General features: G+C 40.5%; 1 protein-coding gene across 1 annotated transcript; it reads right to left on the bottom strand.

Annotated features, from left to right (window-relative positions):
- Positions 1–4,678: 4,678 nt before the first annotated feature.
- On the bottom strand, positions 4,679–14,656 carry opn8b (opsin 8, group member b). Its single transcript, XM_076756789.1, has 4 exons — positions 14,387–14,656; positions 9,440–9,733; positions 8,016–8,344; positions 4,679–6,738 (listed from the first exon to the last, which is right to left on the bottom strand). The coding sequence occupies exons 1-4, from the start codon at positions 14,454–14,456 to the stop codon at positions 6,373–6,375; spliced, it is 1,059 nt and encodes a 352-aa protein (XP_076612904.1). The 5' UTR covers positions 14,457–14,656; the 3' UTR covers positions 4,679–6,372.

Below are 14,656 nucleotides of genomic sequence, written 5' to 3' on the forward strand. Positions count from 1 at the left end.
TCGCGTCCTAAGATAATGTCAACTGCAGCACCTATTTATGAGATGTTCGATCACTTTTGGTAGTAAGTCGATGATACACACTAAAGGTATCATCTACTTAGTAGACTCACCAGTCTTTTTTAAACTCTGGTATTGTAGAGGTCAGTTTTTTATAAATGAATGATGATATCTCAAAACTAAGAGACTTGACTTAACTTGAGACTTTCTATAAATTGGGAAGATTATTTAGTTTGACACCATTTTGGCATTGAGAAAATTGCAGTAATTGGCTTGATGCATTTGAAGCATACTGTATGTACAGACTCTTGTAGCAGCATTGGCATTAGAGATACTGTACGGCTCAGTACTTTGTGGTTCCAGCTGGTTATTGCTGGCTTGAACTCAAACATCTGGGTGTACATAAATGTCAGAGGGACATTACGTTACTTTCATTCATCTATCATTTTCAGTGCTAGATTATTAAATTCTGCAGCTCTTCTGGTGCAATGGGAGTTGTTCTTTTCAGCTCGGCTAGGATGGCGATTGTGTCAATATTGATGCAGCCAAACCAGAGCCAAACATCTTTTTAGGTGTTTCCTCATCCTTGTAAAAACCTGATGTTTACATTGCCTACAATGCCACTAGACCACCAGCAGTTTGGTTGGAGATTCGGGTGTCACGCTAGTAGTGGCGAACATGGCGTCTAGCCTCAAGCAGGGAAGAGAACCAAAGCTAAGATGGTGAATTATACATAAGCCTGCCAAGGGCTGACATGCTCAGCCTTTAGTGTGTATCTCTAAGCTCTGCTGTGCCTAAGTACAGTCTCACAAAGCTGCTAACATCCTGTTGCTAAATATATAAACGTTATTGAATCATAGACTGTATAAATCATGGATGTCTCTGTGACTGCACCCATCCATGTCTGAAGACCCATTGTGAAGCTCAGTGACGGTGACTCTGGCTGTCGCCATCTTGGCAGTGTCTAATTCAGCCAAACACTCAGCGAAACCAAAAATGGGCAAAGAGATGTAGGTGAGGCTGGCTGAATGATGTCTGGGTGCTGAAACCTAGCAGTTAGCTGTCAAGGTGCATTATTATGTACATACTTAAATGACGACCATGAAGTCAAATCCTGTGAGGGTCGATTCTAGGAATCAGGGCAGAAAGATACCATTTAGCTCAAGGTGTACTCTCACTTCCTGTGATGGCTGGGTGTCCCCACTCCACCCCGTCTCTTGCTCAACCTCAACAAAATGTTTATTTCCCGGTTAAATCACGAAATGGCTCACAATGTTCCTGCTGTGAGTTTCCAAATGTTGATGTGGCATGTTGAAGGTTGTCCAAATCCCCTCATCACAGATGACAACCTCAACCAACAACACAGAAGGTGCCAGTTGTATCTGAAGGGTTCATATTGCATACTGATGGTATGGAAATTTGATATATGTGATATGTATGGAAAATTATACACTGACATTTTATCCTTTACACCCCAATCTCTGGTCCAACAGATGAAACTGTGCCTGACTGCAATTCAGGAGGAGAATCACTGCATCATTACTTTACAGCCATAGGCTCTTTTTTCCCCCCATAATGGAGGTTGGAAATATGAGTGATTTTTTTTAACTTAGTTTATTTAACAGGGGCAATGTACAACACAACTGTTGAGCCAGAGTTACTGTATATAGCTCATCTACATCTGTGGTCCCTGGGCAGGAAGATATTAAAAAACAATACAGTACAACACAGACAATCCAATACAAACAATTAAAAACAATGCAGTTAGCAAAATGTGCAAACAATACTTTACATATAAAACATACATTAGTCTCTATGTTGGAAAAGTTTCAGTATCAGTGATCACATGACTTGTTTGTCGTGAACCATCTTTTAACTGTTGTTTTAAAAATACTGAAGTTTGTGCATTCTCTGATTTGACTGGGAATTGAGTTCTATTTATTTGCTGCTCTGCTAAAAATGCTGATTGTCTGAAAGCTGTTTTCCTGTAGAAAATGACAATGACACACACACACACACACACACACACACACAAACACACACACACGAAAAAAATTGGTCTGACCAGCAATACAGTCAGAAAAAGATGAGCGTGTGTCATTAATTTTTGTGCACTGTTTTCTTGAGTTTCTTGAGAAAATCCATATTGAGGAATGAGTCAAGAAATTCAACTATGACAATTTGGAATACTGATCGTGTCAAATGCCTTTTTAGAATCAAGGAAAACAGCACCATCAACACTCCTTCCTCCTGTAGCTGTCCTTGCCTCTCCTTATCTCCCTTTTCAGCTCCCTCTGCACCCCCCTCAGCTCATTTTTTGTCCCCTGATCTAAAGACCCTCTTCTTCTCATTCAATAGGGCTTTCAGTTCCAGGGACACCCAGGGTTTGTTATTTGGGAAACACCGTACCTTCCTGGTAGGCACAATGTTTTCCATGCAGAAATGAACATAATCCGTAATGCAGGTCGTTAAACTGTCAATGTCCTCCCCGTGTGGACGGCACAACACTTCCCAGTCAGTGGTGTCAGTGCCATACTGGACTCCTCTGACCAACCTGATGGTTGGTGGTCCTTTATTCACCAAGGGTATGTATGCATGGAGCAGATGAATCAGGTTGTGATCAGAATGTCCCAGTGGGGGGTGGGGTGAAGAACTGTAAGCATCCTTAGTATGTGCATACAGTAAGTCCAGTGTTCTGTTGTCTCTGGTGTGGCATTTAGCATAGTGGGTGAGGCTGGGGAGAGTGGAGGACAGGGGAGCATGATTGAAATCCCCAGAGCTTAGAAGGAGGGCCAGGGGGGCTCTTCCATCTTATTAGGGAGAGATCTCACATTCCCCATAATAAGAGATGGTATGGATTTCCTCTCACGGCACTTCACCGCAGCTTTGCATCCCCTCCTCCTTCTCTTTATTTCCGTGGGGATCTCCAGTCTTTCCACTGGGAATACTTTTGTGTTGCACAGCGCTAACAGTTGTTCCTGTGTGTAAACAATGGACCTGTGACTGAATAGGTTTCCAATACTGTTTCAAGTAATCCAAGAAAGAGTAAAAAGAAAAAGTCACTAGTCTCACCATCCACATCCATACGTACGTATGATCGACCGAGACTTGTGATGGAAAAAAACAAGACAAAGAAAAAAGGTCGGAGCTGCTGTAACTAGCTGCCACTTGTGCGTGGCCATTTAAATTTACACTATAGTTATCATTATTTGTTGTAGATTCTGAAAAGTCTAACCGAAGACTGAGGTGCAGTTTTTAAGGTGTGGTTGCTCCATTTCATAAATTTCACAGTAATTCACTTCACCAGGCAAAGTTCTGCCTCTTTTGGGAATCTGGGACATTTTTACTGAATTCACTTTTGACCTTATTAATTGTGATCATTAAGCACTTAAAAGCAGCCTTTAGATTGTCTGTGGACATGATTTCACTCACACTTTTTTGTATGATGTTTGACATTTTCTAATTTCTTGTTGGTATATGAACCTTTGTTTTGTTAGCTTCCTTGCCGCCAGTGTTAAATTATGATTTCATAGCCCAGACAATAAATTGAATGATTTGGTTACTCCTGGTTTACTGCTGAATATTAGGTCAATATGAGTTTGATATAATGGGGTGATTCCAGTGGAACCTTGGATTACTTAGCTGAGGTTAAAATGATTTGTTATTTCCTTAAGCTTTTTCCTATTTGACTTCTCAACAGTTACTATAATATTTAGATCCCCATCTAGAATTACCTCTTGGTTCTGCTTGGTTCTGTCAGGGTGTTTCTTTGATGTTTGATGAGGGAGGTCTGTGTGTACCAACAACAGGGAAGGACGTGTCGGTATAAAACAGTTGTGACAGCAATGCATTCTATATCCACAGAGCTGTTGAATTTAGTTTCTTTGTAGTTTATGCAGTATTTCATGTCCATAAGCAGTCAACCATCCCTGCTCTGTTTTTGGTAATTTCTATTACTAGTGGTACCATACCAGTGCTTGGTATGCAGTGTTGGGCGATGAGTCCATTAGCCATGTTTCAGACAAACAAAGGACAACAAAGTCTCATGAAATGTTTGTGTAATTTCTTTAGCTAGCTTTAGTTAGCACAGAGACAGTGGATTGTTGTCACATTGTTGGAGTATCTCAGTCATGGAATTACCCTTAGGATGGACAGTGCCTTGTCTGAGGAAAGTGTCAGGGGACTGTGGGTCACAACAGTTGGAATTAGGTCCCGCTTGGTGGGCATCGCCTGTAAGCAAGAGGGTGGTGGTTAGATAGCTGATTGTTCTCTGGAACTTTTGGGATGGTTTTCGCAGTTGCTTTGTTGGAGAAATTGTTTTTCTGGTGTCCAGTATCACAGAGAAGGAGATGAACTGGCTCCATGAAACCAAGGTCGTGCCTTGCCTCCATTGCTGCGTGTTTGTTGCCCAACAGCAACACAGTGATAGAATCATGAGGGTATGGAACTAATGTAACTAACAATGTAACTAACTGATGGCTTTTTGTGTCAGGTCAGTGACAATTTGCCATTGGTTTTGTTTTTGAAACAAAAAGCTTGTCAACTTGTGACTTGAGATTAGCAGCATCTATACCTGCAGGACCTGCCCAACCGCTGGTGTGCACCACCACCTTTCTCCCAATTCCTATCAAGTATGACAGTGATACTTTCATGGTGTATGTATTCACTGTCCAGTAATTTGCTGTATTCATTCAGTGTTTATTCTCAAACAAGTCAAATGAATTGTGCACACAAATGTGGTCAATGTCCGTAGCTCTACATTCACAAATGTAAAAAATATTTCAACACTGTCAAAAGTAGTTACAAGTTGCAATTAAAAAACGAACAAACAAACACATATGACACAGTTAAATCCAAAAGCCAACAGCATTTGCCATTCAATTTGAAAGTTGGAAAAGGCAGTGCAACAGGTACTACTGCTGCTACTGTACGCAGGTGAATATATAGGAAGAAAATAATCCCTGAGTAAACCAGGAAAAGAACAGTTGTCTATTAAGCAGAAACATGTATGGTGTATGGTGTATGAACTGATTATTATTATGAATTATATACAATAATATGCTGTTGTACTGGAGCAGTGTCATGGGGGGATTTCCAGTGAAATGTGGACAATGCCTTCACTAATTACTGTATTAATGTCAATGAAAGGCAATAAATGTATCCTACTTACAAGTGCTGAATGTGTAGTCAAAACACGACGTAGCTATTTCTTTTTGCACCAGATCTCAGAATTGTTGTTGACAAAACAGCTCAAGGGAGCTTCTCGTTTGTTCTGGTGCTTTCAGCTGAATCATATGGTCCTCATTAGCAGATCGAGCCATGGAACTGTAGATGCTGAGACTTGCTATGATTCTGGGCATCTGTAGGACTTCTTGTCCACGTTGACATTAAAATTTCATGGGCCTCTTGGGTAACCTCTAATGAGGATTTTGTGATACGGTTGTAAGCTCCAGAACAAGTGAGTTAGCGGACCTTGAGTAGAGATTGTTTTGGTAACTGCAGTTTTATTCTCATGTCTTTTGATTTAATATGAAGCTACTACCAACTGCGCGGTAGCTTGGCCACTTAGAACAAAGCCTGGAAAGGGGGGGGGTACAAAGGTTACAAAAAAAAAAAAAAATTAAAAATCTGTACCTCTAAAGCTCACTAATTAACACGTTATATCTCATGACACATTGAGACTGATTTTTTTTACCTTTGGACAGAGCCGGGCAAGCTGTTTCCCCCTTTACGGTCTTTATGCAGGCTTCTGGCTGTAGCTTCTTATTTACCATACTCAAACATGAACAAGTCAAGTCAGTCCAGTGGCTTTACATGGCAATACTTGTTAATACAATCAATTGTATTTTTTGCTTTTGGTCCATATTTCTTGACAATAAAAAGATAACATAATGACAGTCCTATCTGAAAATAAGAATTTTTGTCACTGAATGAGCTCTTTATACCTACAGAGGGTCCTCATGGAGTCAGTCATATTGCACTGCCATGTTTCTACTGCAGCCCAGAACAGACAAACCAAACACTGGCTCTTGGGAGCACCTTTTGCTTTTTTCATGAGTTTCATGGCCAGGTTAGGCCTACACGCTCAGAAAGGGAGGGGTGAGTAAGGGGTATTCAGTTGGTTCTGCAGCCTCACTGCTACATGCCACTCCTATGCATTGGTCCCTTAAATATAATACTGTTGCTGCTCACATTCTTCTTCCTAAGAACCATGCAGATTGCTGCTAAAAATGATAGAAGTCAACATACATCCATTAGATTTGGTAACGGTGGACAATACTATTTTTGTAAACATTTTAGAGACAGACTTGACAATTAAACATGACCTTTCAGCTGTCACTTGATTAAAACATTTAACATCCCCAAAAAAGTCTTTTAGCCTAATGTCACTGTCTTTGACTCTGTGATCTCTTGGAAAGAGGACTGTGCTTCCACTTTGGGCATGATGTTGGTACGAACCATATAAATGCTGTTGTCATTGATGCTGTTGGAGACGTGGCATGAGTTAGAGCATCGCTGATTTAGGCAAAACCAGCGATGCTGCTTTACCTCCCTTTTGAAGCTCTGGCTGAAGATGTAGTAGATCAATGGATTGTATACAGTGGAGCTCTTTGCAAACATGCACGGCAGGAGACTGACTTCAGGTGGGATGGTGCTACTGTCTTGGAAAATAGACCACAAGCTTACCATCCCATAGGGTGCCCAGCAGCCTATGAAGCCTACGCTGATCATTACAGCGATCTGCAATAGAACAGGAGGATAGGGTCAGTAAAAGTCCCACGAGATCTCGCCGTTACTTGTGTTTACCTGTAGTGTGCTTGATAATTATACAATTCAAACCAATAAAAGTCACCAATTAACAGATTCAGGAGATCAGGGCAACATTTAAAGAATAAGTCTGTTTTAATATGAACTACCCGTACTGCAGCTGTACAGCAACTGTTTTCGAAGTGCCTAGTCCTAGGTATAATTATTTCATACAACAAAACAATTTACATCTTATGTAACTTTAAAGTTAAATTTGGCCACTTTTCCTCTATACCAGTAATTCCCAACCAGGGTTACTTCTACCTCAGAAGGCACTGCAGTTACCAAGGGGCCATATGCCATGACATACAAAAAATATCTTCAGATACTGAGGCAGTTGTAACACTTGAACAGTTTGTGTTGCAATTATGTGAAGATTTACCAAGCAAACATAGGTCTCAACAGTTAGCAAAAAAATGGATAAATGCTTGAAATAGTTAACTCAGTGTATCAATGGATTAAGTAATTGATGAATGGTTGAAAAAGTTCATTAAAGGACTAATGATTGAAATGGCTAAACGGAATGGATAACTGTTATTAAGCTAAAAATAAAGGAAAAACTACTTGAAACAGTTAGCTCAAAGTCATGGAAACATGGTTACGGGGGTACATCAGACAAAAGATACTGCTCTATCCTGTACAGCCACACTGACAATGATAAGTGATTCATAGTGTATTACTTGCATTACATAAGCAGTCGCTGGGTGTGTTTGAATTTGCAATATTGAGCAAGATACTATTTCACAATGCCCATACAAAAATTTTTCTCCTGGACTGCAACCTTGACGTGGTAGAGAGGCTTGCATACTCCTGTGACCCTGAGAGCTATGCCAGAAGGGGCTTTATACCCGTGGCAGGTCAAAGTAAACTGGACAGGTCAAGGGTGAGGAGGCAGACTCAGCAGTGCCAGGATCTCCAGGATGAGGATAAAAAAGTGTGAGTTACAGAAGTGTTGACAAATGAAAACCAAATCAGACTGAGGTGGAGAACATTTGCCAATGGCCTATGTTCCTTAGAGAAGCAAAGAGGCATTAAGTCAAGCAGGTCATATAATGATTTTTAAATTACAGCCCACTCTCCGCATAATCAAGAACTATTCAGTTCAGTGTTCAGCTCCCAAGGACAAACTGGTGTTGAATCATGTCAAGGCAACCTGCACTGAGCATTATCAAACCTATAATGGACCTTTCAGATCAGAAAGAGTTACTTACTATTAACAGCCTTCGATGGAGCTTGACAATGTTGGGGACTCGGTTGCTGTTGTTCATCGACTTTTTGTAGGTGAAATAGAGGTTGATGGTTATTCCAAAGTAGCAGCAGATGATGATGACAGAAGGCAAGACAAGGTTGAAGGAGAACATGGAGATGACGAAAGAGAAGCCCTTATTTTTCATTTGTCCCCAGGCAAGAGAGCAGGACAGGCCGAAGGGCTCTGGGCCATACTGTCCCCAGCCCAGAATGGGGAACAGAGCCCAGATAAGAGCATAGAACCAGATCCATATGCACAGCATCTTCACCTTCTTCCAGCTGATTTTTTCATCTGCAGAGTGAAAAGAAAGGTTGTTTGGTTTCTTGTTTCTTTTGTTGTTTAAGCACGCTACACTGTACATTATAGATAAGTGGTCCTTTATTAAGGCATCTATGAAGGCAGCTTACATTTTATGCAAAAGAGAGAAGCTACATTCCTGCTTTTCCCCAAATTACATGTAGACTGCAAGGATTAATGCAAGAATGGCAAAATAATGATAAAGATTAAACATTATTGTAAGACCTGATTTGCATGAAAAAAAATTCACAAACAAACAACAACCTGCACCTCCTTATGATCTCTGAGATGGTCCTTGATAGGAAGAAAGATTCTGCACCCATGGTCTAAACCTTGGTAGAGTCATTTTCTTCAATATTCAATATTAAGAAGAAAATGCATGATTAATAATATTAATCAGAGCAAATTGGAAGATAGTTGATTTTATTTTCCTGTAGTCTCCGTGCTGTACTATCAACGCAAGGATCGTGAGAACAGCTACATTAATTATCATTCATTCCAAAATTATTCCAATTACTTAGAATACATTATTTCCACTGCTTAGAATAATTTGTAAGCCTTCTTAGAAGTTGTCATGCCTGATTAGAAACATTTACTGAGTTTTATTAATTGTATTATTCTGATATTATGATATCATCAATTATGATAATGTATTATAAATGTGATTATAATATATTAAAGACTTGACCTTCATGGAAAGTGTTATCACAATTTCACATATTAAATCTTGTAAATATTAAGTAGAAGCAGCCAATTGCCAACTTGCATGCAAAGTAGATTTCCTTTTTTTCCTTTTTTAAGTGCAGCAATTTAAAAACCCCGAAGCGTAAAGAACCTTTTGAACTGTTCACTTAAGCTTATAGATCTGTGTTACTGTGTTACCATTGATCGAGTTTGGTGAGGCAGAATTAAGTCTTAGGTCTCTCACTGCTACTGCTAAAAGCACCCTTTTCCACAGTAAGAGTCACTTAATGATGCAAATGTCTGTTGGAGCACAGGAAATGTGAAAATAAGATTTCACAGGTAAGAAGTTGCTGCATGAAATTTTCATTGTGATTATGTTCTCCAGTTTTCAAGCTCATAACTCACTTGGCGACTGCAGATTGAGGGACACAAAGAAGCGCACTATGGCCAAGATTGTCAGGTTCATGATGCTGGCGACACCGAAGAAGAACCCTGCCAGACCGTAATATATACAGGTAACATCTCCCCCAAGCCAGTGGTGGCTCCAGGCAGAGGCCACAGCCAGGGGATACATGGTAACAGCTGCTCCCAGGTCTGTCACTGCCAGATTCACACACAGCAGCTCCGGCGGCTTCATCCTAGATGACCTTTTGACTGCCATGACGATGACCAGCAGATTTCCCATGATGGACAGAACACCTGAGACAAACAAGAGGATGAGACAGAGAGGGCTGGAATAAAAGCACCCGAAGTAGTTTGAGTGAACCATGAAGTGGAAACTATGTGAAAAGAACCAGTAAACACACGTAAAAGCTACCTTCAAATGTATCTTCTTTCGCCGATGTCTTTTGATTGCATATACAGAATGTGTCTCTGTGGTGAATTACATGCCATTTCTCCCCATGTTTATGACAAAAGCTGTCGGCTAATTTCACTGCAGCGAACATCACAAAATTGTCATTGTAGCTCCAGAAGCACAACTTACTGTTGATGGCTTAAATGGTTTAAAGGGAGGATGCAGAAAGAATGGGGGACACGAAACCAAGCAGAATGAAGTCTCGCACACATTATTAACAATTCAATTCACAAACCGCCTGAGGTGTACTGTTGCTCTATGTTGGCAATGCTTGCCCTTTAGACAAGCATGAAGGGCCAAATGACCTAATCCAACGTAACACAGAGCTTTAAGCACAGTTTAGAAAACACTGTTACAGCCTTAAATAGAGTATATTTGAGGGGGTTCCTGAACACAATTATAACATCATTAATTTTATCTTATGGGACAGGTTCCTGACATAATACGGGCAGCCAAGGGACACTTGTTTAGGCCATAAATTGAGGAGTCCTCTGTTTGTTTTGGACACTCATTAACTTGATGCATCCAAAATAAAACAGCATGCTCCTTCTGAAGTGACAGGTAGGCCAAACACAATGAATACACATTAACCAAACATAGGTTAAACATGAGGTGTGTAAAGAGGGGACAATCATGTATGTGATGTATGTAAGGGTGAATGCAAGTGTAAAACAAACACTGGGCAGAGGTTGGGGAGATTGCCTAGAAGCCAAGATTGGGGACAACTACTGAGTAACACAAAGATTTTGTACTGCAGAAGCCCCAGAACAGATGTTACTGGTTTGGCTTACAACAACTCCCCCAACCAATTACAAAACACACAGTCATACCTTAAAGGCATAGTTTGACATCTGACTTTTTATTTACTCATTATTCCCTTTCTTGCCAAGAGATAGATAAGAAGATTGATAGCACTCTCATGGCTGGTAATTGTGAAGCTACAGTAGCTTACAGTACAGTTGGTAAGAGTAGCAGAGTAGCTTAGCTTAGTATATGGACTGGAAGCAGGAAACTGCTGGCTTTGCTCTGTCTGGGGGTAACCAAATCAATCTGCCAGCAGTTAAAATGACAAGCTGTGGTTTTATGGGGAATATGTGCTAGACTATTTCTTGGCCGGGTGCAATAACTTCCTGGAGTCAGGCAAAAAGGGAAGTCTCATTGCACCTAGCTAAGAAATAGTCATCCCGTGAACCCCCTTAAGAAACAACAACTTGTTGTCTTTACACTTTGTACAGATTAAACAAGATTAAATGTGTTTATTAGTGAGCTTTAGAGGCGCAAGTATGATTTTTTCCCCAGAGGACAGAGCCAGGCAAATTGTTTCCATCTGTGTCCAGTCTTGAATGGGGGAATGCTCTTGTCACCGGGATGTAGAGAAACCAGAACTTCGACATTAAAGAAAAAAAGCCTCATTCCAAATCATATTTGTGTGGATCTGTCCATATAATAAAAAAAAAATCAAATATTGTTATTTATTCAACTGACATGGACACAGTCAAATAAAAAAAAGATTAAACATCATTGCATCTCACACAGCTTTATGAGGCATCTACGCTCCTGCAGAGTCCCACGGCCTGAGAGCAGGCAAACAATGTGGGCAATGCTCAGGCAATGTCATTTCTCATTCAGTATTATTGGAGGAGTCTGGATCATCTCCAACTGCGGGCACCAGAGCTTCCCAGCAAAAAGAATAACAAGAGTGAACGGAATTCATTTACAATATGTAGCCGAGTAAGAAACATAGACAAAAGATCCTAAACACCAAGGAAAACAAATAGGAAGCCAATCACCTTTGGGCTCCTTTATCTACAGGTTGGCAGTCACATGAACAGTACAAGCAGATAAAATGACATGACTGGCCATGCTTAGCAGAAGAAAAACAGGCACAACATCTCAAAACACCTCGATATTTAAGTTCTCAGTACAAATGATCGACCATATTCAGCAGAGGACATCAAGTAGTAAACAAAGGCAGTGATTATATACACAGCATCTTAATGTTCAAGTTCTCAGTTCACAGGGGTTTCTAAATGCAAGTTCCCCATTCAAGCCTGGGTATTGTGTATCTTTAAGTACATTTATCTAAAATTATTCTCTTTGTAAGAGTGTTTTTTAATCTGTCTCCACCTCTTATTGAGTTTCCATACAGTCTAAGCCTGATACCCTTAGTGTATTGCACTTGCCAGGGGCAGCCTCTTAATAATGTAGAGCCATGGGGTGTTGGGGGTTGCCAGCTCTCATAGCATGTTTATGTTCAGCCAGTCTTGCCTTCAGTTTAGGTTTAGTCTCCCAATTTAAAAACAAAACACTCAAGTCTGTAAACAACATATATTGCAATTTATAAATGACTTAATGTTATACTTATGTCAGGAAAAGCATTTGTTATATGTGTCTTTCCAAGTTAACGTTTAGGCTAGAAGACACAAATGTTTCTTCCCAGAATCCCATAAACAGGTTAGAATAATTGGCCACAAAACAAGCTCCCATTGCTGAACCCTGTTTCTGTTTGTAGACTTGATTCTCAAACACAAATGGATTGTGGTTCAAAATCAGCTCTGCAAGTTGGAAAATGAAAGCAGCAGGTGTCACCTGTTGTTTTTTGTGATATTATAAAGTCTCTGACCCCCTCCATTTTGACCTTAAAAGTTTCTCTGAGAGAAGATCTTCCAGATGTCCTTACCATCAGCTTACATGCATACTGCCAACATGTAGACAAAAGAGCCCAAAGAGTCCACCACTTAACTGTATTTTCATTCAATAGCCATGCATTATTAAAGACTTTTTAATTTACTACCTTCTTGAGTAACTCAGGCTTCTAAACTATTAAGATCACTAAACTGAAGAGCACCAGAAGGACATTGACCCCCCCCCCCCCCCCCCCCCCCCCCTCCTTGGAAGATGTTCTTTTCTTTGACTGAAAAAAAAATCAGGTTATTACAGCACGTGCATGCTGCTATCACACATTTTTATTATTTTGTCTCAAAATTTCTATGGCTGCCAAGCAAATTCAATCTATGTATTATGTATGAGTATGCTATAAATCAATTTGCAGCAAGCTATAATAAGCCTCAATACAATTTCTTTTAATAGACATGGGGTAATCCTGAGAGGAAGATACTCACTGGCAACGCCTGGACAAAGTGTGAAATAATGTAATGTGTGCCTCAGTAATCGTCAATACTTATTTGAATGTAAACTTATCTACAAAGAATAAGCCTCATATTCCTCCCCTGTGGATAACAGGGAAATAAGCACAGATGAACTGCAGATGTGAACGTCAGTACTCAACCACAATGTCTACACCAGCTCTGTTTGTCCACTACAAGAAACAAATAATTGGGAAGTTTTATCACATGATGGATTGTGAACTGTTATTACATTGCCTCATGCATCAGGGTCAGCTGTCTGTTTGCTTTTTGATCAGTTGGCTCACTATCATCCATCTTTCATTACTTCGGTAAATCAATCTGCTTTTGGTTGTTCTGTAGATTTAATGCTCTATGACCGAAGTCCAGGCAGATATCATATGTGAAATAGATGGAGGACAACTGCGGTGTCTGCCATCCTGGCAGATTACTACTGGCAGATCTCTGTGAGATGACAGCGCTCCTGTGGAGGGAGGCTGTGTGCAGTAGTGAGCAAGACTGATTCTCTTCATAGCTGAGACCTACACAACATTAAGGCTGGCTTTACTGTCAGACATATAATATTGCAATGCATGTGAGACAGTCTCACAGCATGGTTATTTAAGTCTATGTCCCCAGGCTGAAATACCCTGCTGTGAATGTGCCCTGAGAAACGTCCATTTGACTACTTGCTCACCAGTTTGTCTTCTTTATAGACCACATGAAGGGTCTTAATGCATCTTTTAATTTTACCACTCAGTTATAACAGTTTATATGGGCACTGCATGACGGCATAATTCTCATTTGTTTTTGTCACATCAGAGGACACTGCATTGATATGCACTTATTCTCTCATACCCTAACCTTAATCCAGACCTCTGCATGCCTTACTCCAATCTCAATTAGCATTAAATGACTGATATTTTGAAAAAATGAAAAAATCTCTGTCCCCCCAACGTTATGAAAAAGGTGCACGTGCACACACGCGCGCACACACAGACACTCACCACGAACCTGCTCACAGCTTCCCCTGAGAATGTGGTGCTCAAAGGGATGAATTTATGTATGGCTTTAGGCAACATGATAGGTCACACTGAAAACACTTGATGAACATTTCTGAGTTAAATTGTGTTGTTTGAAAGTCACTGGAAGAATACCAGACTGCAGGCACACAACCAGAAGGTGTACGTAAAATGGACCATGGAAATGCATAATTGTCTCCAAATCCTAGAGAACTTAATTCAGCACACTGTAGCCTACATGTATTTTCACTCACACAGAACTGAACAAAGCACATATACAAAGCCTCTGAGCGCAACATCACATCTTATTGTATCACTAACTCAAGCTTACGCGCGGCTTCAAACTTACCTATAACCAGCAGATAACAACCTGCGCCGATGTCCAATGCCGGTGATAGAGCGGAGGCGTAGATATCCATTGGGACTGTGAGTAACAGAGAAGAGTGATAAAAAAGGTGTCAAAGAAGAGATGACCCGTCTCCATGAGATGGAGAAAGGTCAAAATGTACAGCCAATGCAGCTTTCTGGTGTCAGATCCATCTGTACTCAAGTAGGGCGCAGAGAGGTTCTCAGGGCGCAGCGCTCTGGCTTCCTCTGCTCCGGCTCAAGCCTGTAGCTT

The sequence above is a fragment of the Chaetodon auriga genome, chromosome 18 (assembly GCF_051107435.1).
Source record: "Chaetodon auriga isolate fChaAug3 chromosome 18, fChaAug3.hap1, whole genome shotgun sequence".
Lineage (NCBI taxonomy): Eukaryota > Metazoa > Chordata > Actinopteri > Chaetodontiformes > Chaetodontidae > Chaetodon > Chaetodon auriga.

What these genes read in the sequence shown, in the direction of transcription:
- opn8b (XM_076756789.1), bottom strand. Translation starts at nt 14,456, where the DNA reads ATGGATATCTACGCCTCCGCTCTATCACCGGCATTGGACATCGGCGCA. An exon ending in TTGTTATCTGCTGGTTATAG is followed by an intron (nt 9,734 to 14,386) that starts GTAAGTTTGAAG and finishes TGTTTGTCTCAG; the next exon opens with GTGTTCTGTCCATCATGGGA. An exon ending in TCCATCGAAGGCTGTTAATA is followed by an intron (nt 6,739 to 8,015) that starts GTAAGTAACTCT and finishes GTTCTATTGCAG; the next exon opens with ATCGCTGTAATGATCAGCGT.